Source organism: Coenobita brevimanus, chromosome 84 (genome assembly GCF_032717465.1).
Source record: "Coenobita brevimanus isolate Jiangsu-jjx chromosome 84, ASM3271746v2, whole genome shotgun sequence".
Taxonomy (NCBI): Eukaryota; Metazoa; Arthropoda; class Malacostraca; order Decapoda; family Coenobitidae; genus Coenobita; species Coenobita brevimanus.
This window is the reverse complement of record NC_137037.1, coordinates 15,066,218-15,091,682: the sequence shown is the minus strand read 5'-3', so window position 1 is coordinate 15,091,682 and position 25,465 is coordinate 15,066,218. Positions and strand designations below refer to the sequence as shown.

The 25,465-nt window shown below is 41.9% G+C and overlaps 1 protein-coding gene across 1 annotated transcript in view; it reads right to left on the bottom strand.

The window, feature by feature from the left end:
* Positions 1 to 23,025, bottom strand: part of LOC145410008 (organic cation transporter protein-like) — a 139,763-nt gene extending 116,738 nt beyond the window's left edge. The window contains exons 1-3 of the mRNA XM_080280218.1: positions 22,939 to 23,025; positions 8,172 to 8,390; positions 6,896 to 7,000 (exon numbers count right to left, since the gene is read on the bottom strand). Of these exons, the coding sequence (XP_080136344.1) occupies positions 6,896 to 7,000; positions 8,172 to 8,390; positions 22,939 to 23,001 (387 nt within the window). The 5' untranslated portion in view covers positions 23,002 to 23,025. The remainder of the gene's footprint in view (positions 1 to 6,895; positions 7,001 to 8,171; positions 8,391 to 22,938) is intronic.
* Positions 23,026 to 25,465: the final 2,440 nt, after the last annotated feature.

Genomic DNA, 25,465 nt, shown 5'->3' with positions numbered 1-25,465 from the left:
TTTCATAACTGGTACTTAGACCAGTCTTGTATTAACTTAAAATCCGTTGTGCCAGGAGTTAATGCATCAGCAAGAACCTGATGTTATTATTATTAGTATTAGTTATTTATTGTCAGGGGTGATGTAACTTTCTCCAGAGGCTAACAGTACAGTAAGTCAGCAATTGTGAGTAATTAGTCTCTGCTGTGTACTGTTGAGAAAGTTTTTGAATTCTCGTTCTTAGAGAATCGTTGCTTGATGTAGCAAGACAACCATTGTCTCTGCTCTTCAATATTATTGAATATTAATATCAATTTAAATAACATTTAAGCATATATTTCAAAATTACCGTGATATTATAAAAACCCCGTGACACACTACCACCACTTCTTCTGCACCTGTTTCCACCAAAGTTCTCCCCACCATCACTCTGGCCTTTGTCTTGCATCGTATATCAGGCTCCCCTACCCCTAGACAGCTATCACTTGAGCCACTCACCTTGCACTGGAGCAATAGTTCTGATTTGGGGGGTATCAGTGTAGTGCGAAGTTCCCTTACCTCACCACCAGAACTGGTACGTCTCACTGCTGTGACGGGAACCTCCTTTCCTCGAACCTTCAACTTCAGGGAGCGGAAGTCCAACTCACATCCCATGGAGATCAGATAATCCAGACCAAGAAGGCAAGGATCCTCTGGCTCAGCCACGTAGACTGGAAGAGTAGCCTATTGCCCTGCCACTTCAATCCGGACATGCAGGGGTCCCTTCAGTTGTATGCGGTGCCCAGTTACACCACACAATTGTTCTGATGACTCAGGCAGAGACTGATGATGTAACACATCAGGCCTCACAAAAGTCTGCTCTGAGGCTGAATCAATCACCAGGGAACACTTCTTTCCATCTATTCTTCTGTCTACTCACACACTGTCGATGACAGTTCTCTTGCATTTTCTCAGTGGCGGGGCTACTTGGGAAAAGCTGGCTGGTGGTTGCCCCTTAACACCAGACTCCACTAGCTTTCCGTCTCTTTCTGGTCTTCTGCAGCCTCCTTCTTATCCTCCTTTCCCTTCTTTGGACACTGAGAACTGAAGTGTTTTACCTGACTACATGTCCAACACACTTTCGTTACACTTGTAGATTTCCTTGCACTGCTCTGTTCTTGCTCCTTCTTCCATTTGTAACTATCGTCCTCCTTGTGTCGCAGCTTCCCACAGAACCAGCAACCTCCTCTGGTCTTCTCTTGTTCCCTCTTCCACTTGTAGCAGCCCTCTTTTCTACGTCCTGGCTTCAGCACCAGCAACTTCCTTCAAATATTTCCACTTCATGTACCTGCCCCTTTCTTGCCTTAAATCCTGCACTACGACCTGCCTGAAAAGTGGACCTACTGGACCTGACGTAGGACTCAACTTCTAGAGCCTTAGCTAGTGCTTCTTGCATGCTTCTTGGCTGTGCCTGCTTCACTTGCACTTTCAGCTCTGCACTGTCAAGAGCATCGATGAACTGGTCCCTCAGAGAATAGCCAACAGGTTAGGTGTTGCTCCAGGGTATGTCTTATATGCCATACTCTCCAGGTCATGAGCAAGCTGCTGTAAGAATTCTCTTCGAGCCCGTACACGGCTCTGGAATTATGCTCTGTAAACCTCAGTCTGATACATGGTTCCATATCTGCACTCCTGCATTTCTCCTAAGGACTGATAACTGTTCCTCTCTTCTACTGACATCTGGCCCAGAATTTCCACTGCAGCACCCTTACGGCTAGTAGCAAGCTGCACTGCCCTCTGCCTATTATCCCAAACATTCTGATCAGCAAGTAACTCAACCTGCGCACAGTAAGCTTCCCAAGATACTCTACCATCAAGTTCCCGAGGTTCCTTTTTAAATGGACCCCATTATTGCCATGCACTTCACTGGTCTGGGCCCTAAGAACTGGGGCATCATAATTAAATTCGGGACTTAAAACCTCTGCATTCTGATTACTCAACCCTGTAATGCTACCTTTAAATGCTTGGGATTCGTCAAGATCCACCATACACTGTCTATTTTTTCATATGCTCCCTTTACACTAACCTGAGGCTCAGCAGTGCAGTATTTCTCTACGATCCGAATTCTCTCACACATTATCTTCAAATAGCCGTCTCTATCCTTCCACTGGTCGTCTACAAAATGTCTACACTCCATCACATTATTGGTTACCACATACTTATGCAGCTCTAGCTTGGATCTACTTCCTCCTTAAGCTGTTGCTTTCTTCATTTCCCCCATAAAAGCGTCTAGCTGTCCTTGCAGCCTCAGTTGTACTTCCCTCTGTTGCTCCTGTAATGCCTCTTGAAGCTGTTCTTATCGGTCTTTCAGTTCTTTACTTTGTGCCCCCAATATTTCTTTGAATTCTTTCTGTCCCTCATTTCGAGCCTTTAATTGATCTCTTAGTTATTTCTGTCCTTCATTTTGAGCACGTAATTGTTCTTTGAGTTCTTTCTGTCCATCAATTTGGGCCTGTAATTGTTCTTTGAGTTCATTCTGTCCTTCATTCTGTGCCTGTAGACCTCCATTCTGTGCCTGTATTTGTACACTTTGTGCATGTAGTTGTACACTTTATGCTTGAAAAAGCTTAGCGACTGCCGCCAGGAACACTTCCTCCTCCTGCCTAGCTCGGGACCTTGTCTGCACACTCCCTTGCTGCATGTCGATGATTAGACTCACTGTAGCACTTAAAGATCACACTCCTGACACCAGTGTTAGATCCTCGTCCCACACTACCACAGGCTCCAACAGCAGCAGTTCAGTATAGGAAGGCCATTGCCCAGTGAGTTGTTCTTCCTGTGGTCAGCCTTTCTGTGTAAAGCACACAAAGTCAGCAGAGGCAAAAATAAACACTGGCCTCTTAAGTTCTCTGTCTTTATTTTCCAAATAATTACACTTAATGCATAACAACTTCACTTCACTGTTTTCACAAGGACCAGCGATAATCTTCACTAACAGCAATTACACTTAATGCTTGCCAAGAACACTTCACTAAAGACCTAAAAATAAATATCTGATCTACACAACCTTATCCAAAACCTCCCTGTTCTTCTCCAACTAACTCCTTTGTTATTTCCGTAACTCTGTCAATATGCTACCATATACTTTTCCTATTACACTACAGTACGATGACAAATGCCCTTATGAATAGCACACAATTCTTTTTCCTCATTTCCTTTGTACAAGGGAATAATTATACATGACTTCCAATCCTCCGAGACTTTACCTTCCTCCCAGGCGAATCTTCACATCTTCCACATCCATTCTACTATCTTTCCCTCATGCTTCAGCATTTCACCCCATGCTCCATCAATTCCTGGGGCTTTCCCCATTTTCCCTTTCTTCATTGCTTCCACAACTTCCATCCTACCATTTTCTTCCTCCCTTCTCACATCTATCCTCCCAGCCATTCTCCAGCCACCTACAGTCGCATTACTTTCATTCTCTATGTTCAACAACTCCATAAAGTGTCTATCTGCTTACTTTTTCTCGCTTCTTCACAAGTAATCTGCCAATTTTATCTTTCACTCCCCAGTTAACATCTTTAACTTCCTGTTTAACTCTAACTCTTTCCAGAACAGTTTCTTTCATTTCCTCCAGTTTACACTCAAATTCCTTCCAAATTTCTCATCCACTCTCTTGTTATCCTCTCTTACTAATCTTTTCACTTCTCTCATCCTCTCTACATATAACTCTCTTTTCTGTCTCTCAGCTTTCCTCACACCCCTGTTTCTCATCCACTTGCAATATGCTTTCTTCTTTTGTGCCATAGCCTACCTCATCTCTTCATTCCACCATGCAGTTCATTGCACCCCCTTTCGTCTTCTCCTCACCCCACACACCACCTCACATGCTGCAAAGATTTCTTCTGTGAGTATCTTGTACACACCTTCCACGTCCCCCATCTGCTCCAAATCATATTTACCCAATCGTTCCTCCACTTCTCTCTTATATCCTGCCTGTTTTCCATCCTCTTGTAACTTTTCTTCACTCTTCTATGAACTACTTCCTCCTGTCCTTCATTTCTTCTATTCCTCCATTTCATTTGAGCCTTGACTTTCACCACCACCAAGCAGTGCTCAGAAAGTCCACTTCCCCAACCTCAATATGCTCTTACATCCATTACATGCCTTGTAATTCTGTCATCCACAGACACATAATCAATCATTGCCTTCCGTCCATTCAGTTCACCACCCATCCTTCTCATCACTCGCCATGTATACCTGTGTATCATTTTGTGTCTGGAGAGGGTATTGGCTATCACCAACCCCCTCCCAGCAGAAATGTCCACTAGAGTACTGCCATTCTCATTCACTTCTGCATGCACACCCCAGTCACCAACTACTCCATCCACCTTCACATTCCCTACTTTTCCATTCACATCTCCAGTCAAAAACACTCTCTCATTTCCTTCCATTCCTTTCCATGCATGCTTCCACATTTGTCAAGAACTCGTCTTTCACCCTGCTTGCACGACCATGCATTGGAGCATAGACACACACAATCACCCACATTTGTAGTCCAACATTCAATCTGAGCCACACAATCCTTGAAGCAAGTGATCCGTACTGTCATATATTCTCCATCTATCTTTTGCACACAATAAACACTCCTACTTTTGCCCTCTCATTCTCGCCCACTCCTGCGCATATACACCATCCATGCTCCCATTCTCTCAACTCTCACCTCTCCATTTAGTTTCAGTTAATCCACTTTTGCATCCTCAAGCACCTGGACAATCTCTCTCTCTTTCACCTCATCATTTGCACCCCTTACAATCCCTTTGTTCGGCCCTTATTCGTCACCTGTTGGTTAGTCTTGGTCCAAGGATTTTTGTTCGTATTTTTTGTTAGTTGTTTTCCGGGGAGGGGCAGTAACCCTCCACCAAACCACTTCTTGCCGCGTAGGGAACACGTGTTGGTTAGCTACAGTGTTACCACCCAGCGTTGTCAATGATTTCCTGGTTTAAAGGAAATAATTTGGCTTGCCACTCAATGTAGAGCTACCCTAAAAACAGAATACCGCTACTTAAATTTAAATTAACACTGGAGCTCACTCATTTATCCATCATTCAAATTTCCATTGCCTCATTACGAATGTTGGAGCCCTGGGGACAGACAACTTGGTTAATACATTTATGGTTACTAAGCAGTTACACCTCCCTTGGCGACACATGAGTATTTAGAATGGCACTCAGTAGAGCACATACCTCACCATCAACATCCATGCAATATTCACTGAAAAATTTACGAAAATGTCGAAAAACTCCCTATCTCACAATGTTAAAGTGAGAAAAAAAAATCCTGGATCCGCACCTTCACCTGGAACCGCACCAATATTTAATGGAGTCTATTCTGGGCCAAGGCCCATTCTTCTACTAAGTTTCATGTAAATCCGTCCTGTAGATTTTGTGTAATCTTGCATACAAACCAACCAACAAACAAAAAACAAACGGAGAGGGGTGAAAAAATAACCTTGGTGCAGGTAATAAACACCAACCAACCTTCGGATGTAAACCCTCATGGGCAACATTTGGCTGAACTACTTAATAGACTACCAGGCATCAGATTTGCTCTTTAAGTACAATATTAATTTAAGTACACTTCTTAAAATGTTAAAAAACGATTTTCTCCCCCAAAATGCAGGTGCTTTTAATTTTTCCGTTTTCAGCTTCTATGTGAAGAACTGTCTCGTTCCCTTTGAGTCAGTGTTTTATCTATTTATTTATTTGCTAGTGTCTAAGAGACATGTCAAGAGACCTTGCAGTGATACACTTCCCCATACCAAGTAGAAATTATCTGTGGGAGAAAGTGATAGTGTTATTACCGACTGTTATGCCTGAACAAAAGCGAAGTGAATTACGTAGGGAAATGAACAAAGATATGTCAAATACGTTGCACTTTTTCTAAGCTGATGAATATCCCAAACTGCTTTCAACCAAGTGGATGGCGATGTGTAATCACTCTGGGGGATTAATTTGACAAATAAATTAAGGGATTCGTTCCTCGTCAATTTTTTTACAACCATGACTTACCATTCGAATTGTAGGAGTGGTTTATTACTTTCATGTTAAAATAAACTGACTGTACGTACAGATGCCAATCATACCGTACATGAATAAAATGAAATAATGTCAGGATAAGAGGTGGTTATTAATAACTTCCTAGGATCACAAGATTACGACAAGAAAACACAAAAGTAAGTTAAATAGTTTTGATTGCCTAGTAAAGTAAAATTCAATAGTAAAGTAAAATTCAGTAATGAGTAAGGTAATCCAAGATGATCCTGATTTCTGGCAATAAGGAACTGTACTGATTGTTGCCTATAGGTGGGTGCAAAGACTGACAAAGGATAAGTTTATCTGGGCTGGAGTATCAGATTGAACAATGAAGATAATTTTTGCTGAACTTTATCCACTATATCTAATAATTTTGCTCTTAAATGATATTACCACATTCAGTATCACGAACAAAGATAATATACTGTACTGAACACCACTTATAAACATGCATTCATAATCAAGACCTTCATAAACATAAGAGTCTGTCAGTAAATCAAGCAAACCCAATTCTGAGCTGTTGTTTTAGAAATAGCAGTGCAAGAAATATCTCTTTAATATGGAGTGAAGAAAGGAGGTGCAAAATATTGGATTAATTTTAACATTAACAACTTCATGCACTATACATCATATAGCTTTAGTCGATCACTTTATTCTGTTTAACCTATTGGATCGTCTTGACCAAACCTCATCTCTCTCCTCTAATACTCACATTAAAAATAAATTCCCCCTCACTCACAAGTCTTAAATCTATAATGGTCGTCTCCCTTAGTGAACCATATGCAGTCAGTAACTCTCATTTGGCCAATTAAAAAAAATAATAAACAAATAAAACTTACCTCTGAAGTGATTGTGGGATAATACAGAGAAAAGTTGTAGGACCAGCCATGGATGCATGTTGTTGTAGGCCAACTAGGATCAACCCAGCTGTTGTATTCGAGTACCTGGAAAAAAGAGAAAGGCTTTCATAAACAATGGGCCAGAGCAAAAGGGAATACAGTGCAGTGGTTATTCACCTGTACATTGATGCCAGTACATTTATCTAACCCCCAGATGGGCATGGCACATAACTGGTAAACTTTTGTTTGCCCTGATGTTCTATCTTACTTCATGGATTTAAATAGTATCATAAATAACGTATACGTTGCGATGTCTCAGAACGTGTTGTGACTCTTCGAATGTAGTCAGGCTCATAATGCAACTCCAGAAGCTCTGAAGATTTTAAGTGAATATTTGCTACATTATGCTCATTAATCATCCTCACAAAAATAACATTCAAACCAAGAAAGGGACTTTGTTCTACTTGTACACGGGGAAAGGTATTAAGAACTCCCTATCACTTGCATTAAAAACAAGCAAATCTGGATTATTTAGACCAGTATTATAACTGTTTCTTGTAAAGCTGGCAAAACTTATTCTTTTTTAAGAAGATGGGAGGAAGGGGTGTCTTCATTGAGACTAGTTTTGGGAACATTGAATGAAGCGAGACTTTTATTACAAAATTTTCCATTGCTGATAAATAAGTCGTTATCTGGGTGATCAGTATATTCATGGAAGAATAGCTGCTTCACTTAGGTGACGTAATTTATGTTCGATTATTGTTGCTTCCTGACAATTTAACACATCTTTGGAGAGACTTTTCGAAGTGGAGATAGATATAATATTCATTACCGTCTGATGATTCATAGAGTACGATAGTAGTAGTAATAGTGGTAGTAGTAGTAGTAGTAGTAGTAGTAGTAATAGTAACAGTAGTAGTAGTAGTAGTAATAGTAACAGTAGTAGTAGTAGTAGTAGTAGTAGTAGTAGTACGGTAGTAGTAATAGTAGTAGTAGTAGTAGTAGTAGTAGTTACAGCAGCAGCTCCAGGTTCATCTGAAACGTGCACCCAGTGAACTTCAGGTAAAAGCTGCCTCCCTCCAGCAGTCCATTATCCTCCTTTTTGAGGGAGTAGGGAGGGAGCTGTAGGTCATTTGTATAACAGGCAATGGAACAGCATAGTTATATCAGGCTACCTCACCAAAGTCTACAATGCCACACAGAAAAAACGACCTTATGCTAAAAATCCAATACATCGATGAAGAAGCAGCCCTGTATAATGAGGACATAATGATACCTGAGTAAAGTTAACGTCATACATCCTGCAGGAGTGATACTGGCCCGTGACGTTATCAAACGGCAGGGTGAGTTGCTTCACTTGCTGTTCGGTGAGGTTGTGTGCGAGAAGGGACGGAGGAGCGCTGCACCAGTGAGGTGGGGTGACCGTCATGAACATCTGGCCGAAGTAAAGCAAGCTGAAGAGGACGTTGACGTAGCAGTTGGCCACGAACAGCACCTGGATAGAAGAAGAAGAGGAACAATAAGGCGTCTTCAGTTCGATGAAGTATTAGATCAGTTTTATCCTTCTAGCTTCAGACGATTTCGTTCAACTAGGGATGGATCTCTAGTGATGAAGGGACTAATTACGGTTGTATTTCAACTTTTCACGGGCAGAAGTCTCTCAAAGGCAGAATAAAAATATCTGAAGGTACTCAGGATTAGATAAACTACGACATAGGATTTAAGGGGTTAACGGCCATAACATGGGTGTCACACATCCTTGGTGATGTTTTGCATATAACACCTTAACCTCATGTATGTAATTTAGTAATTTATGTCGTTTAACATCGAAGTACAGGATGGTCCACATGAAATGCTCCCCTTCCACCAGCCAGTTTCTGATGGTTTGCTGGGACGGCTCAGGCATCGTTAGCAGCATTCATTCTGCATCATCTATAAATTTGTTACACCCATTGCCATACCCACGCCCACGCCAGCAAAGCGAACAGCCCCCAACAACACGTTATATACCACCAGATGAGTTTCTAATGGAGAGTTATTTAGGGACCCACCCTCTCTCTGCATCCTTATCACACCAGAAGTTACTGAGGTGTAGTGTGCACAATAAATCGCTAAGAATGTCGGCCACAGGGTATCTCCAAAGCCACTTATGGCTTAGTGCGTATTGAACTGAGGCACACAGTATAAATTCTCCATGTCACAGTAATCCCCTAGGTCTGGAGATTGTCAGACAGTCATTTAATCTACATCTAGGTGGTACAGGGACATATAACAGAAGAGGCAGGTTTTATCCATGAGCCTGACAGGACCTAGGTAAGATTTGCTAACATAAGCATTATATACATAGCGTCCCATGAGGAAAGGACACAACATGGTGAAATGAAAAATTAGGAAATTCTAAGTAATAAATGTTGTATCAAAATGGGTTCATAGATCAGCTATTTCGGGGCTGCTGATGTTCATACGTGGAATCTGCGAGAAAGACAAATTTTCGCCGACAAGACCATCGTTAACTATATTTACAGAACGATTTACATTTGCACCCAAGTTGATATTACATTTTTTTTTTAGAGTTCCCTCATCTCTTATCTCCCAAAGCTATGCCCCTTCCTCCCGGGACACTCCGTGTATGTAAAGTGAGTGAGTGTAGGGAATGTGAATAGGAAAAGTAGGTGTGAGATTCACTGCAGTCAGTCTGTTTTCACCTGAATGGGTCTCGCCCACTCCCATGGTTTGTATCCTATATTATGGTCACATATGAGATTCGATGAACCTTAATATAAAGGTAGAGATGCGTCCTTGATTAATAAATAATCGATCTTCCAGTCTGGTTACACTTGGCTATCAACTGAGCTGAAAGGGGTTAGAAATCTTTGTTAGATGAAAACAAACTGACTATAAACAAGATTTCTTTTCGCAGTAAAAACAAGGACAGTGCAAAATCATCCATAACATTCATTCTTCCTGCAAAAACAAACCTTTGTAACGAGAGGAACATTGTCAAAAGTTATTTCGGTTCACATTAAAGAAAAGGAAAGGGTAATGCTGAATCATCCCGTGTATATTCAATGTTAAACTTGAGTTACAAGAGGGAACAAATCGTTAGTATATGTGCGTCTTTGTATCTGGGCCCAGAACTCTGGAAATTAAGAATATTTAAAGATACAGTCGACAGAAGTTGGTCGCTGTCAGCCCGAGTGTTACGAGCCTTTTGCTCTGGTAACACTGTACGAGATGAAGTTGTCTGGTCTCGCTTAAATGTCTAAAGTTTAATGTACAGTATGTGATCGAAAATAAGACAGTACTACTAATGATATTATTGTGTATCGGGTGAGATGATAATGAAAATAATTTATGCACGACATAAGTGCATATAGATTCTTAAATAAGGACTCTGATGCGCGGGATTATTTCCCTTGACGTTGCCAAGGAGTGTTATTTGAAACAATATAGAATATTTTTAATACTACAGATTAGGTTATAGGAAAACGTTTTTTACGGTTAAACTATATTTCCAAGCAACTCATACAGGCACCTTGGTTAAGGACCTTAAAGTTCTTAAAGTACTGACATCTCACGAAAGCTTCTCAGAACTAACTTTATTTCGAGTATCTGCTTCGTGTTCGATACATAGGGAGACAGTTGGGGACAAAATGCGTAATGGGGAGGAGTATGCTAGTAGGAATATTTTCGGTAACAGAAAGAGGTAGAGATATTACAAATTGGGTTATAGGTAAACATGCAAAGTAAGAAATATTCAGTATAAGGAATATAGGTGGAAGGAAGAGTGAGGGATATAGCGAAATGGAGGGGGACGGGGAGAGGAGAGAAGGAGTCAGGGCTCGGGGGGGGGGGGTGATGCTATGAACCCTGATAGTAAGAATGGAATTGATACAGCATTGTCGTTATTGTCCTATAAGTATAATGACAATTGTGTGTAATAATCTAGGTAAATTATTCCGAGTGTTGTGTTTATAATGCCTCCACAACGTTGTTTTGAAATTCCAGGTATGAAAACAGAATTCATACAATGAATAACCATTCATAGCAAAGAAGATAAAACGAAGCAGGGGAGGATGTAATGAAACGGGAAGAGGGTGGTGGGGGTGGCTAGAAAGAACGGAAGGCAAGGGGAGAAGAGGAATAGTCAGGGGGAAAACAAGCAAAATCAGGTGGGACCCCTTCAAAAAAAGTCACTGAGGTTTTTGCATCTTTGGCATCCTAAGGACGTCTAGTTAACATTTCTGGATGATAACATTAAATTTGGGTCATGGCAATTTTTTAATTTACATATTTCCAAGATGGCTGCCACCCGCATGCACCGAAAACAAAGAGCAGGATATCTCAACAACCAATGGGTCGATTTTGATGATTATGCAATTAAATAATGAGTTTTCTGGGGTACTGAGCCACTTTCTGGGGTGACTGAAGCAATTCAAAGTCAAGGTGACATGGTCAAGGTCAGTGTCACGGTAATTTTGGACCCAAAAGCCAATAAAAATTGAATTTCAGCTGGTAACTGGTAGACTTTGATTATCTTGCTGCAAAAATTAATGTCCTGTGGCCGGTTGCACCAGATAAATTTTACTGACTTAGGAAATTAAACGTGATGATAGTAAATTAATGCAGCAACTGAAACAGATTGTACCAATTTTTGCGTCAGTGAAATCTAATGCCGCTACCAGATTTTTTTTTTTCAAAAGTACCAGGAAGGTAGTATACTGCAATTTTCACAGCACATTGTTGAGATCAGTGAGTTCCTCACTGTTTCTCGTAATTCTGTACTTCCGCTTCGAGTCAGCGTTGCCACTTAGCGTGCTGTTTTTGAGCGAGCTATTTTGTAAGTTGTACATTAATTTTTGTGCTCTCTTTCTCAATAATACGTTATTTATGTAACCGTTTGTTAAATTATGGAATATACTTTAAGTTTGTTTGCTAAATAATTTAGTATTATGCAGTATGAAAACTCTGGCATGTTTTGATTGTCTCTGAGTTGTAACTGCTGAAACTGTTGCCCCCTTTCGGGAATATACGAGAACTGCAGAGAAGTGCAGAACACTCTAGAATATAGGAAGCTCATTATAAGGTTGGGGAAGAGACTAGAGCAGGTTCAGCCAGTTTTCAGTTCAGTTTGAATGTAGATCAATGTCAGCGCAGTTAGTGAAGATTATCCCTGGTACTTGTGAAAACAGTGAAGTTTTGTTGGCAAGCTTTAAATGTAACTGCCGTTAGTGAAGATTATCACCGGTACTTGTGAAATAGTGAAGTGCTGTTGGCAAGCATTAAGTGTAATTATTTGGAAAATAAAGACAGCGAACTTTAAAAGCCAGTGTTTTTTTTTAGAACGCCTGGGGTGATCTTTTGTACTGTATACCGAAAGGCTGACCATAGGAAGAACAACTCACTGGGCAACATCCTTCCAATACAGAATTATTGCTATTGGAGCCTGTGGCAGTGTGGGACAGTGACATAACATTGGTGTCAGGAATATAGATTTTTAGAAAGTGCTGCAGTGAGTCTAATCTTTGACATGGAGCAAGGGGATGACTGTGCAGACAAGATTCTGAGCTGGGCAGGAGGACGAAGTGTAGTTGGCTGCAATCATGAAGCTATTGCAAGCAAAGTGTCCAACTACAAGCACAGAATAAAGGACTACAGGCACAGACTGAAGGATAGAAAGAACTCCAAGAACAATTACAAGCACAAAATGTATAACTACAGGCACAGAATGAAGGACAGAAAGAACTCAAAGGACAAATACAGGCACAAAATGAAGAAATCAAAGAACAATTGCAAGCACAAAGTGAACAGCTAGAGGCATTACAGGAGGAGCAGAGGGAGTTACAACTGAGGATGCAAGGACAGCTAGATGCTTTCATGGGGGAAATGAAGGAAGAACAGCAGCAGTTTAAGGAGGAAGTAGATGCCAAGGTAGAGCAGCAGATGTATGAGGTAAGCAATAATGTAGTGGAGTGCAGACAGCATGCACACAACCAGCTGAAGATTAGTGAGGGAAGAGAAAGGGAATGCAGATAGCATGTAGATGACCAGTTGAAACATGTAGACGGCTATTTGAAGATACTTTGTGGGAGAATTGAGACTGTAGAGAAATACTGCACTGCTGAGCCTCATGTTAGTGAACGGGGTGCATATGAAAAAACAGGCAGTGTACGGTGGATCTTGATGAATCTCAAGCATCTAATGGCAGCATTACAGGGTTGAATAATCAGAATGCAGAAGTTTTAGGTCCTGGACTTAATTATGATGCCCCAGTTTTGGGGCCCCAAACCAGTTAAGTGCATGGCTATAATGGGGGTCCAATTAAAAAAAAAAAAGAACTCAGGATTAGATGGTAGAGGATCTTGGGAAGTTTACTGGGCACAGTTTGAGTTACTTGCTGATCAGTATGGTTGGGATGATAGGCAGAGGGCAGTGCAGCTTGCTACTATCCTTAATGGTGCTGCAGTGGAAATTCTGGGCCAGATGCCAGTAGAGGAGGGGAACAGTTATCAGTCCTTTGTAGAAGTACTGGAGCATAGATATGGAACCATGTTCCAAACTGAGGTTTGTAGAGAAAGATTCCAGAGCCAGGTATGGGCTTGAGGAAAATCTCTACAGCAGCTTGCTCATGACCTGGAGAGTATGGCATACAAGACGGACCCTGGAGCAACACCTGCTGGCTATTCTTCTGAGGGACCAGTTCATCGATGCTCTTGATAGTGGAGAGTTGAAAGTGTAAGTGGAGCAGGCACAACCAAGAATTTGAGCCCTATGTCAGGTCAAGTATGTCTACTTTTCAGGCAGGTCGTAGTGCAGGATTCAAGGCAAGAAAGGGGCAGGTACATGAAGTGAAAAAATTCGAAGGAAGTTGTTATACTCTGAAAAGCCAGGACGTAGGAAAGAGGACTGCTACAAGTGGAAGAGGGAACAGGAGAAGACTGGAGGAGGTTGCTGGTTCTGCTGGAAGCTGGGACACAAGAAGGACCAGTGTTACAAATGGAAGAAGGAACAAGAACAGATCAGTGCAAGGAAATCTACAATTGTAAGAAAAAGGTGTTGGAGATGCAGTGAGGTAGGACACTTCAGTTCTGAGTATCCAAAGAAGAACATGGAGGATATGAAGAAGGCTGTGGAACACCAGAAAGAAGCAGAAAACTAGTGGAGTCTGGTGTTAAGGGGCAACCACCAGCCAGCTTTTCACAAGTAGCCCCACCACCAAGAAAATCCGAGAGAACTGAAGTAGACAGTGAGCAAGTAGACAGAAGAATAGATGGCAAGAAGTGTTCCCTGGTGACTGATTCAGTCTTGGAGCAGACATTTGTGAGACCTGATGTGTTACATCATCGATATCTTCCTGAATCATCAGAACAATTCTGTGGTGTAACTGGGCACCATGCAAAACTGAGGGGACCCTTGGATGTCCCAAATGAAGTGACAGGGCGAGAGGCCACGCTTCCAGTCTACAGTATGTAGCCAAGATGAAGGATCCTTGCCACCTTGGTCTGGACGATCTGATGTCCATGGGATGTGAATTGGACTTCTGCTCCATGAAGTTGAAGGTTCGAGGAAAGTCGGTTCCCATCATGGCAGTGAGACATACCAGTTCTAGTGGCGAGGTGAGGGAGCTCTGCACTACACTGATACCCCCAAAATCAGAACTGTTGCTCCTGTGTAAGGTGAGCTGCTCTTTTGACAGCTGTCTAGGGGTAGTGGAGCCTGATGTACAGTGCAAGATGAAGGTCAGAGTGATGGTGGGGAGAACATTGGTGGAAACAGGTGCAGGTGAAGTGCTGGTTGTGGTGGCCAATTTCTCCCGTGAGCCAGAGAAGATCAACAAAAGAGAAATTCTAGGACTGTGCCAGGCGGTGGATCTTGAATGACATAAGCAGAAGGCCTGCAAAAGGGGTGTAGTCAAAGAAGATGGATATCTGCCAGACCACTTACAAGACCTATTCTCAAGGAGTTGCCAATGCCTGGATGGTTCACAAGTGCTGAAGCTGAGGCAGCTGCTGACGAAGTCTGCTGATGTCTTCACTGGGGACTTTGACCTGGTGTGCACTGATTTGGTGGAGCATTGTATAGAAACCATGGATCACCGCGTGATTAAATAGCCAGCATGGGGCATGGCGCCAGCCCAATGGCACGAAATGGAGAAGATGATGGAGAATCTCCAAAGACGAGAAGTGATAGAGAAGTCCAGCAGTCCTTGGGCATCAGCAGTGGTTCTGGTAAGGAAAAAGGATGGTTTGGTAAGGTGCTGTGTAGATTATCAAGCCCTGAATGGTGTGACAGTGAAGGATGCATACCCCTTGCCAAGAACTGATGGCACCCTGGATTCTCTGTCAGGTGCCAAGTTCTCCACCCTAGATATGAAGGCAAAATACAACCAGATCAAGGTTGCAGAGAAGGATGAGGAGAAGACAGTATTTTCGTATGGGGGGGGGGTTATGGCAGTTTAAGGTGATGCCTTTTGGCCTGTGCAATGCCTCAGCTACTTTTGAGCATCTCATGAATCGTGTACTGGAAAGCCTGCACTGGCAGACAGCTCTCATCTGGATGATGTAATTTGTGTTTGGATGGACTTTTGACCATGAATTGGAGAGGCCGTTGGAGATGATCGACAGGATCCAAGCGGCGTACCTCAAGCTGAACCCCAAGAAGTGCTACTTGTTCCAGAAGGAAGTGAAGTACCTGGGACACATTGTAGGCCAGAGTGGCATCCATATTGACCCAAAGAAGGTGGTAGCTGTGGAAAACTGGCTGGTTCCAATAAGTGTGAAAGAGCTATGGAGTTTCCTGGGCATATGCACCTACTATCGGCGTTTTGTCAAGGACTTTATGATGGTAGCTGCACATCTGCACAAGATGTTGGGGAAGATGCAGAAGTTTACGTGGACTGCAGTGACTCAGAAGGCCTTCGACGAACTCAAGCATGCATTGGCAAGCTCTCCAGTATTGCCGTACTTTGATCAGAGTAGGCCATTTATTTTGGACTGTGACTCTAGTGACCATGGCACTGGTGGAGTCCTGTTGCCAAAGAAGGATGACAAGGAATATGTGGTGGCATATTACAGCAAGAAGCTGATGGAGCGGAACTACTGTGTGACCCGTAAGGACCTCTTGGCAGTGATGAAGAGCCTTGATTTCTTCCATCACTACTAGTATGGGTCCTTCTTCATCATCAGGATGGACCATGCAGCACTCATGTGACTGGAGACATTAAAGAATCCAGAAGGACAACTGTCATGCTGGCTCAGGAAGCTATACCAGCACAACTATGAGGTGCAGCACTGTCCTGGGTGGGTATATGGCAATGCTGAGAGCCTGAGTCATCAGCCTTGTGACCCAGAGTGCCGACAGTGTAGTAAAAAAAAGAAGGTCGTAACAAGAAATGCAGCTGTACAGCGATAGAACAAGCGTCAGATACAGAAGACCTAAAGAGGATGAAGATATAGGATGCAGATTTACAACCAGTGCTCGAGTGGCTGCAGCAGAGTACAGTGCGACCATCTTGGGAAAAGGTTTCTAGATTCAGCCTTGCAACCAGATGCTACTGGAGTCAGTGGGACCTTCTTCATTTGAACAACGGATTACTGGAGCATCAGTGGAAGACACCTGTGACTTTATGCCCTCAGGAAGTACCGTACTGGCAGCTGGAGGTTCTGAAGAAAATGAGGTCTAGGATCTTGGATGAGTCTCATAACCAGATCATTAGTTGGCACCTGGGAGTGAAGAAAACTCTAAGCCAGCTGCAATGGAGGTTCTACTGGATTGGCATGTGTCAGGATGTTGAAGAGTGGTGTCGAGCCTGTGATGTATGCTGTGCCAAGAAGGGACCCAAGAAACGTGGTTATGGCCCTCTCCAGCTGTCCCAAGTGGGTGCACCGATGGAAAGAGTCTCGGTGGACATTGCTGGACCTCAGCCACTCACTGAAATAGGAAACCGGTATATATGTGTCGCCTTGGATTATTTGACAAAGTGGCCAGAAGCCTATGCCATCCCTGATCAAGAGGCTTCAACTGTTGCCCAGTGTTGGTTGACCAGTTTTTCTGTCAATTTGGGATGCAGCAAGAGCTCCATTCAGACCAGGGTAGAAAATTCGAGTCTGCTGTGTTCCGTGAGTGCTACATGTTATTGGGGATCAAGATGACTAGAACAACCCCATAAAGGCCACAGTCAGATGAGATGTGGAGAAATTCAACTGGACCCTGGGACAAGAACTGGCCAAGTACTGCATAGAGGGACAAACAGAATGGGACCAGGAATTATGTGCGTTGCTGATGGCATATCGGTCTGCATCCCATGAGTCTACTGGTTACACACCTGTAAAATTGGTGTTGGGCCACGAATTACATATACCCAATGACTTGTTAATGGGAAGACTACTTGGTGAACAGGTGCCTACAGAGACCTCCAGCTATGCGAACCATCTTCAGGAAAGGCTGGCTGAGGTACATGATCAAGTGTGAAAAGTCCTTAAGTTTTCAAGAGAGGTGATGAAGTGCAAGTATGATGCCACGGCAAGTGAAGTGAGTTTCAAGGATGGTGACCAAGTTTGGTTATACAATCCTCAGTGAAAGAAGGTACAGTCACCAAAACTGCAAAGCCCAATGGACATTCCTTACACTGTGTTGGACTGCCTATCAGACGTAACGTATCGGATTCGGGGAGGCAGGAAGTTTCGCCAAAAGGTGGTAAACGTGAATCGTCTATGGCAGTACCATGGACCAGGACAGTACAGCTGGGACATCTCAGAGGAATCGTGCTCACCCACAACAGAGGATGTTGAGCAGGACCAAGGAGCTGAAGTACAAGAAGATGGTGACAGTTTCCCAAGGGAAGAAGTGAATCAGGAAGTGGATCAAGACATTCCAGGGGTAGTGGACTGTGTGGAGGAGCAGGAATGTCATCAGAAGCGGCATAGAAGACCCGATAAGTTGTGGGATTATTTTGTGTATAGTTAGTTGTTTCATTAGGATTAATTATGTTTGTATACATTGTGTTGTTTTATCGGGATGACAAAGGACTAGGGAGGGGACAGTGTTGAGAAGGATTTACTAGAGGTTTCTCACTGTTTCATGTAGTTCTGTACTTTCTCTATGAGTCAGAGTTACCAGTTAGCCTGCTGTTTTTGAGCGAGTTATATTGTAAGTTGTACATTACTTCTTGTGCTCTTTTTCTCAATAATGTTTTATTTATGTGATTGTTTGTTAAATTATGTAATTCAATTTAAGTTTGTATGCTAAATAATTTAGAGTGTTATGCAGTGTAAGAAAACTCTGGCATGTTTTGGATGTCTCCGAGTTGGTAACTCTTCTAACCGTTGCCCCCCTTTGGGAATACACGAGAACTGTGGAGAAGTGTAGAACACCTTAGAATATAGGAAGCTTATGCAAGGATGGGGAAGAGACTAGACAAGGATCAGTCAGTTTTTAGTTCAATTTGAGTGTATATCAATGTCAGAGCAGTTAGTGAAAACCATCCCCGGTTCTTGTGAAAACAGTGAAATGTTGTTGGGAAGCATGAAGTGTAACTGCAGTTAATGCAAATTATCTCTAGTACTTGTGAAAACAGTGAAGTGTTGTTGGCAAGCATTAAGTGTAATTATTTGGAAAATAAAGATAGTGAACGTTAAAATCCAGTGTTCATTTATGGCACCTGGGGTGATCTTTTGTACCGTACTGTACACTGAAAGGCTGACCATAGGAGGAACAACTCACTGGGCAACGTCCTTCATATACTGAACTACTGCTGTTGGAGCCTGTGGCAGTGTGGGACGAGGACATAACAATATAGTGAATGTAGTATCAAAAAAGCATGCTTTTCGACTATTCATCATTTATTGAAAGACATTATAGAGTATTCACCCTTGGCGATTTTATGAATATTTTTCAATAAAATATTTCATAGCTCTTGTGTTGGATGACCTTGCAGCTTGCATATCTGCTGTCATATCAAATGCAGCTGTTATATTTTGCGATTTATTATCAAGTCTCAACAGAATGTCAGAGAATGAGCCACCATCAGCTAAAGTTCACAAGGAGGAGTCAGCAAAGAGAATTGTCACTGATCAAAAAAGGACAGTGAGAGTGTACAGATATCTCTTTCACTAGCCATTGATCCCCTGGATCCCGACCAGCATCCACACTTCAAACTACTGAACACTATTTCAGGTGAGGTGGCACATGAAGACATACTGCAAATACACACAATGCTCTGGATATTGGCTGAATAATGGTTAAAGGGTTCAGGAAGAGCTGGCCAGCAGGTTTCTATGACAAGTTATCAAAGCCCATTCTGAGAATGCATGACAAGAACAGGCATGTTGTACGTGATGGCATGATGTTGTATGATGAGGAAATGATCTATGTGAGGATCATAGGCCTGATGTCAAGCAACCAATCAATACCCATAAATGCCTGTCTGAACAGAGCTAGCTGCCTACACTCTGACGCTCTTCGACTCGCTGGAATGATGCGAGTGTCAAAAAGTCAAACCTGAAAACCTCTCTCCAAAATACTGTATCAAAGCGATATGTCTCTGCTGTTGACATTGCTGTGTATGATGTGTCTGCACTGTTGTGGACCATGAACTGACCAACTGGTGCACTGTAGTTGTTTGTTGATGCACTCAAGCTCCCCAGTTGAAAATCGTTTGATTGTGGGTCTGAAAGCAACTGCTCAGAAGAACAAGGACTTGCCAAAGGCCATCTTGGTGATACATGCCTAACAGGGAATGATACTGTCAGAGCAACTTACAACGTGGGGAAAAAGTTGGCACTCAAGACCCTTCAGACAATCGACTCAGAGAGTCTGTCCATCAATGATGACCCTCAAGCTGATCTCGATGAAGTCTGCAGCTCAGCAACTGTCTTCGTGATTTCCTGCTTTGGGAAGACATATGCTGATGACAAATCAATGCCCGAGTGCCGCCTCAAAATGTGGAAGAAGGAAACGAGCTGGCACATCTGTTAAGCTGTGTAGCTTACCACCTACAACTGAAGCAGCCACAGAAAATATCAAGAGGGTGCACTACCAAGGGGCGCACTGGCTGACAGCCATGTCCGGCATGCCATCACCACTCAGTCCAAAGGACAATGGATGGGAGTAAGATGGCTCTATCCTGAAGCCCCATACCATCACACCAGCTACAATGCTGGCGCCTACTGAGATTCTAAAAGTGGCGGGGTGTGGATGTGAAAAGTGCTTGTAGAGTACAAATTGCAACTGTAGCCTTATCGATTGTATAATGATTTGTGCCTATTATGTTGGCCCATTGTGTCTCAACTCACTGACCAAGAGATCAGATGTAGAGGATGGGGGTGATGATGGCCAGTAAACCGTAGACTCTTAAGTAATGACAGAACAACATATGTAAACAACAGTATTATAGGGTTGTAGAACAGTAAAGTAGTGCCACTACTGTCTTTTTCTTTTGCAAGTGTTCATATTAAATCTGAAATATGACAATTCCGTGTCATCTGTGATCTATAATGAAATCAAAATGACTTTAATATTGACCTTGACTATGTGACCTTAACCTTAAGTCACTTTAAATACCTCGGATATCGACTTGGTATACCATACACCTATAGTTTGGTACAACAGTCATCAAAAATGGCCCATAAGTTGCTGAGATCTGCCATTTTTCATCTTATTGGCCCTAAATAACATTGACCTTTACCATTAGTATTTGAACGTGACCTCTAACCTCTTCAGTCACCTCAGAAATTAACTCAGTACCCCAGAAAACTAGTAATTTGATTGCAAAATCATCAAAATCAACCCATTTCTTGCTGAGATATCCTGCTTATTGTTTTCGGTATATGCAAGTGGCAGCCATCTTGAAAATATGCAAATAAACAAATTGCCACCTCCCAAACTTGATGTCCTCATCCAGAAATGTTGACTAGATACCCTGAGGTTGCCAAAAATGCAAGAAACCTCAATGGTTTGTTTTTTAAAGGAGTTTAGCTGGATTTCTCCCTGACTAGAGGGGTTAGACTGAGAAGTGACGGAAGCTGGTGGAAAGGAGTGGTGAAAATGGGGGAGGGGGGGAGACAAAGAGAGTATGAACATCGTGAAAATTTGTAGCAGTGATATTAGCGATAGTTAAGGAATTGCTATATCACTGTTAAAGACCACAGTATCCACCGCCACACACACACACACACACACACACAAAACTAATTCCATTTACGGACAAATGTATTAAGGCATAACTGAGGTAAAATGATGTTCACCATTACTTTCCATGATCTGCTAACGGGACATACTTTTCGCTATTAGCGATAAACCGAAGATGAGGACAGTGCATGACTGGGATAATCAGAGACGGGTAAGGGGTGAGGGCGAGAGAGTAATAGAAAAAATATATATATAGTCGCAAAGTATATAAGCCTACTGGATTTATTCCTGTGCGCTACTTGACTGACTTCGTAATTAATGACTCATAACCTAGTCTTTAGCGCTGAATGTTCCACATTGCGTCAAATAACACTCTTATGCAACATAAAAGAAAGTACTCGTAATCCTGTCCGTCTGAGCCCTTACTCAGGGATCTTCATGCATTTCTATCATACATTAACCCTAGATTAGCAGGGTGGCGCCAAAATCGGTACCATAGGCCTATTCAACTTTACCACGCCACTGCCTATGGGCGTTTGTATTCTCAGTTCAAGGTCTGCTGTGGTCGTGCATGGTGGGTAGGTTTTGCTCCCGTGTAAAATTTCGGCTTTATGCTTCTTGGTCCATTTTTCGGTACCACCTTGCCACTAACGTGAGGTCAAGGCTGTATATGCTTACTGGTTATTATAATTATGTATTTATCCGTGTTATTTTGCAGCGAAAAGAGTGTTATACAAAAGAAGGTAAACACCAGAAATATTCAACATGGGGGGGGGGGGAGTGGAGGAGACAGAGGTGGACGTGTAACGGTGTCCTGGGATGAGTCCAACACCCCCACTGCTGCTACAGAGTTGCCCATTATTTAGTTTATAAAATTTAGATTTTTCTTTGTTTTTCAGTACTTTTAGGTTAGAACTCTTGCAAATACATTCCATTACCTTGAAAAAATTTTGTAATTAAAATCTATATCATTTTCATATTTTCATTTTCCAAAGTTGGTACTGAATCAGGTACCACCTTCCCACTCACGTACAAATCCTGACTTTGCTAATCTAGGGTTAATAATTATTAGTATTATCATAGCATATGCTGCACATTTATATTACTATCAGTGCAGCCTTATCTCCGATCACGAACTTCTGTTGTGGACTGACAGTTCATGTCTAACCTCTGATATAGGTTCATTCATTCACAAAGTACTCTGTTCCCATTTGGTGTTCCATATATCGCCAATGCCCTCCAGGTTGTTAAGTCAATTGACAGAACCAACTTCACACCATCCTTCCTCTCAAACTCCGCTCGCTCTCTCCATTTGTCATTTTTGTATCGATTATCTCCCTATCCCCTCCAAAAAATGCTTTCAATAATAGTGTAAAAACAGTGTGTTACCTGAGAAATATACTGTACTTCATGATGATCATGACCATGATCATGATTTATATATATATATATATATATATATATATATATATATATATATATATATATATATATAAATGAACATAAGAAACTCCAGCACAGATAAAACTACCGTGATATATATATATATATATATATATATATATATATATATATATATATATATATATATATATATATATATATATATAGTGGTTATTATGGCTAAAACTGGTTATAATTAATTTCATATTACCCTCACTAGTATAGGTGCTCAAGGCAATCCCACGAATTTTCAGCGAAATTAAAGGCTGATGGCCAACATACTTCTTTGAAGACATTACATTATCGAAAGCCCTACAATCACTTCTTGAAGTCAAACCTATGAAAGGAGGTTGCTCCTACTGGGGCGTTCTAACTACAAGATCACCAGAAGCCTGGACAATATAATGATAATTCTGGGAAACTTTACGTTACTGCCTCTTTTGCTGGCTTTAGCTTGTACACATACCACTCACCATCTGATAGGGGCCAAACCCGCCTATGTAGATGAAAATTGTATCGAAGGATGTGATTGCCATTGTAGTGATGAGGAGGCCGGGATGGACGGTGGCAGTCAGCTCAAGTCTGAGGAAAGAGGGGTAAGTTAGAGCTAAATATGCTATTATTTTCCCCCTCACCTTATTAACTGAAAAGAACTATATCGACATCAAACTGAAGAATACTGAATTTCTCATCGTAGTATATTCCTTGTTCATTTCAGTTTAGATTTTAGAAAACGTCCTCTAGGCATGTTAAGTTTGGTCAAATTGTATAATCTTGTCTAATATTTCTATTTTTATGTTCTGGCTATTTTCTAAAAGTTATATGACGGTAGTACTGTCTTTTTATGAGTATATAATTATACACTCCTGCCACTATTCTGGTATTATATTACAAGTTTCTTCTAACACCTTACCCTCAAAGTGCTCCAGTCACTTCAGCTCTTCCAACTGAATAAAATGCTTTCTCATAATCAGTAAATGTCGTGCGCAAAGGTTTCATATATTCATTTTTTTTTCAGACGCTTGATTAATAACACAGACAGGGTTTGTTGTCGTAAAACCAGTACGACATCTGTCATTATCTGTTTTACACGTTTCCATGTAGAGTAGTGTAGGACTAGTTCGAGTTGTTAGGATATTTGTGATTTTTTTTTTAGTGAGTCAGGAGAAGACTAATTTGGAAGAGTAGACTAATTTACTGATTTCCTGTTGCCTTTTTTACGAATCTGAATAATGGACATGTTTATCCATGATATGAGTACACTTCTGCCTTGTATTTTAAGCATTTTGTGATAAATTTGGCGATTCCTTTAATGCTTATTCACCTGCATTTTTAATAAGATCTGTGGTAAGACCATCCTTACCTCCTCCCTTCCCTCGCTTGATTCCTCCCAGACTGTTCCGGCCTTATTTTAATGTATCACTGGGGATCTTTGTGCCTACCAGTTTTCTATCCTGAAGTGATTCTTCAGTCGTGGTACTGATATTGTAAAAGTACTGGATAAAATCCTTCTGCTATTTTGATCTCTTCATTTCTGTTGTTTGTTACTTCTCCGATTGTGTACCTCAGAGCAAACATTTGGGCTCTTCCTATACCAACAGATGAAATTAGTACTAAGTATGACATAGTTACCCTTCAGGTAGCTTCTCGTTTATCTAGGTCTATCTATCTATCTATCTATTGCCAGACGCCTCAATCCCGTTCGGGGTGGCCACAAACAAATCGCCTCCACATCGCCCTGTCCCCTGCCATTTCACTGCCCTGCTTCCAACTCACACCCCCCTCTCTCATATACCTCTCCACCCCATCCCTCCATCTCATCCTCGGCCTCCCCCTCCCACTCCCCCCCTCCACCTCACTCACACTCTCTTCGTCAGTCTTTCACCCTCCATCCTCTCCACATGGCCAAACCACCTCAGTGTATTCCTCCTAACGCTTCCTATCACATCCAAATCCACACCACAATGCTCCTTTATATCCTCATTTGTCAACCTGTCTCTTCATGTGACTCCACAGGCTCCTCTTAAACAACTCATTTCCACTGCTCTTACTCTTGACTTGTGCCCTTCCAACAACGTCCAAGCTTCACTTCCATACGTTAGAGTTGGTATCACAATACTGTCATGTAGTAACTTTTTCACTTCGATGCTCACTTCCCTGTTTCTTATCACTGCTTTCAAGGAACAGCAACCTTTCTTCCCTGCTGTACCCTTTCAAGCACTTCACCCTCCAACCCTCCATCCTTACTCATCACACTACCTAAGTACTTAAACGTACTCACATTTTCCAATTCCTCACCATTCAACCTCGCTGTACATTCACTTACTTCACCTCTCTCAAAGACCTTCACTTTACTCTTCCCTACATTCACCTTTAGATTCCGTTTCTTACACACTCTCCCAAACTCATCCATCAAGCCTTGCAGCTCCCCTTCGTCTTCACTCAACAACACAGTATCATCTGCAAACAACAGTACAGGGAGTTTCCAAACACTACCCTCTCTCATCAAGGCCACTCCAACACCCACTACCCTACCTTGTACCTCTTTTATTACCCCATCCATGTACAGATTGAACAACCATGGAGACATGACACATCCCTGTTTCAACCCAACCTTCAAAGAGAAAAATTCACTCAGTTCACCATCCACATGCACTGAAGCCTTAGCACCATCATACATACTCTTCACAGCATTCAACAACTTCCCATCTACTCCATATATTCTTAATACTTTCCACAATCCTTGTCTATCCATCCTGTCATATGCTTTCTCCAAATCCATGAAAGCCGTATACAATTTCTTTCCCTTCTCTAGAAACTTTTCCACTAAAGATCTAAGAATGAATATCTGATCTACACAACCTTTTCCCTTCCTAAAGCCTCCCTGTTCTACTCCAACTAATTCCTCTGTTATTTCCATAACTCTGTCAATAAGGATCCTCCCATAACTTTTCCTGTTATACTAAGAGGACAAATGCCCCTATAATTACCACACACTTC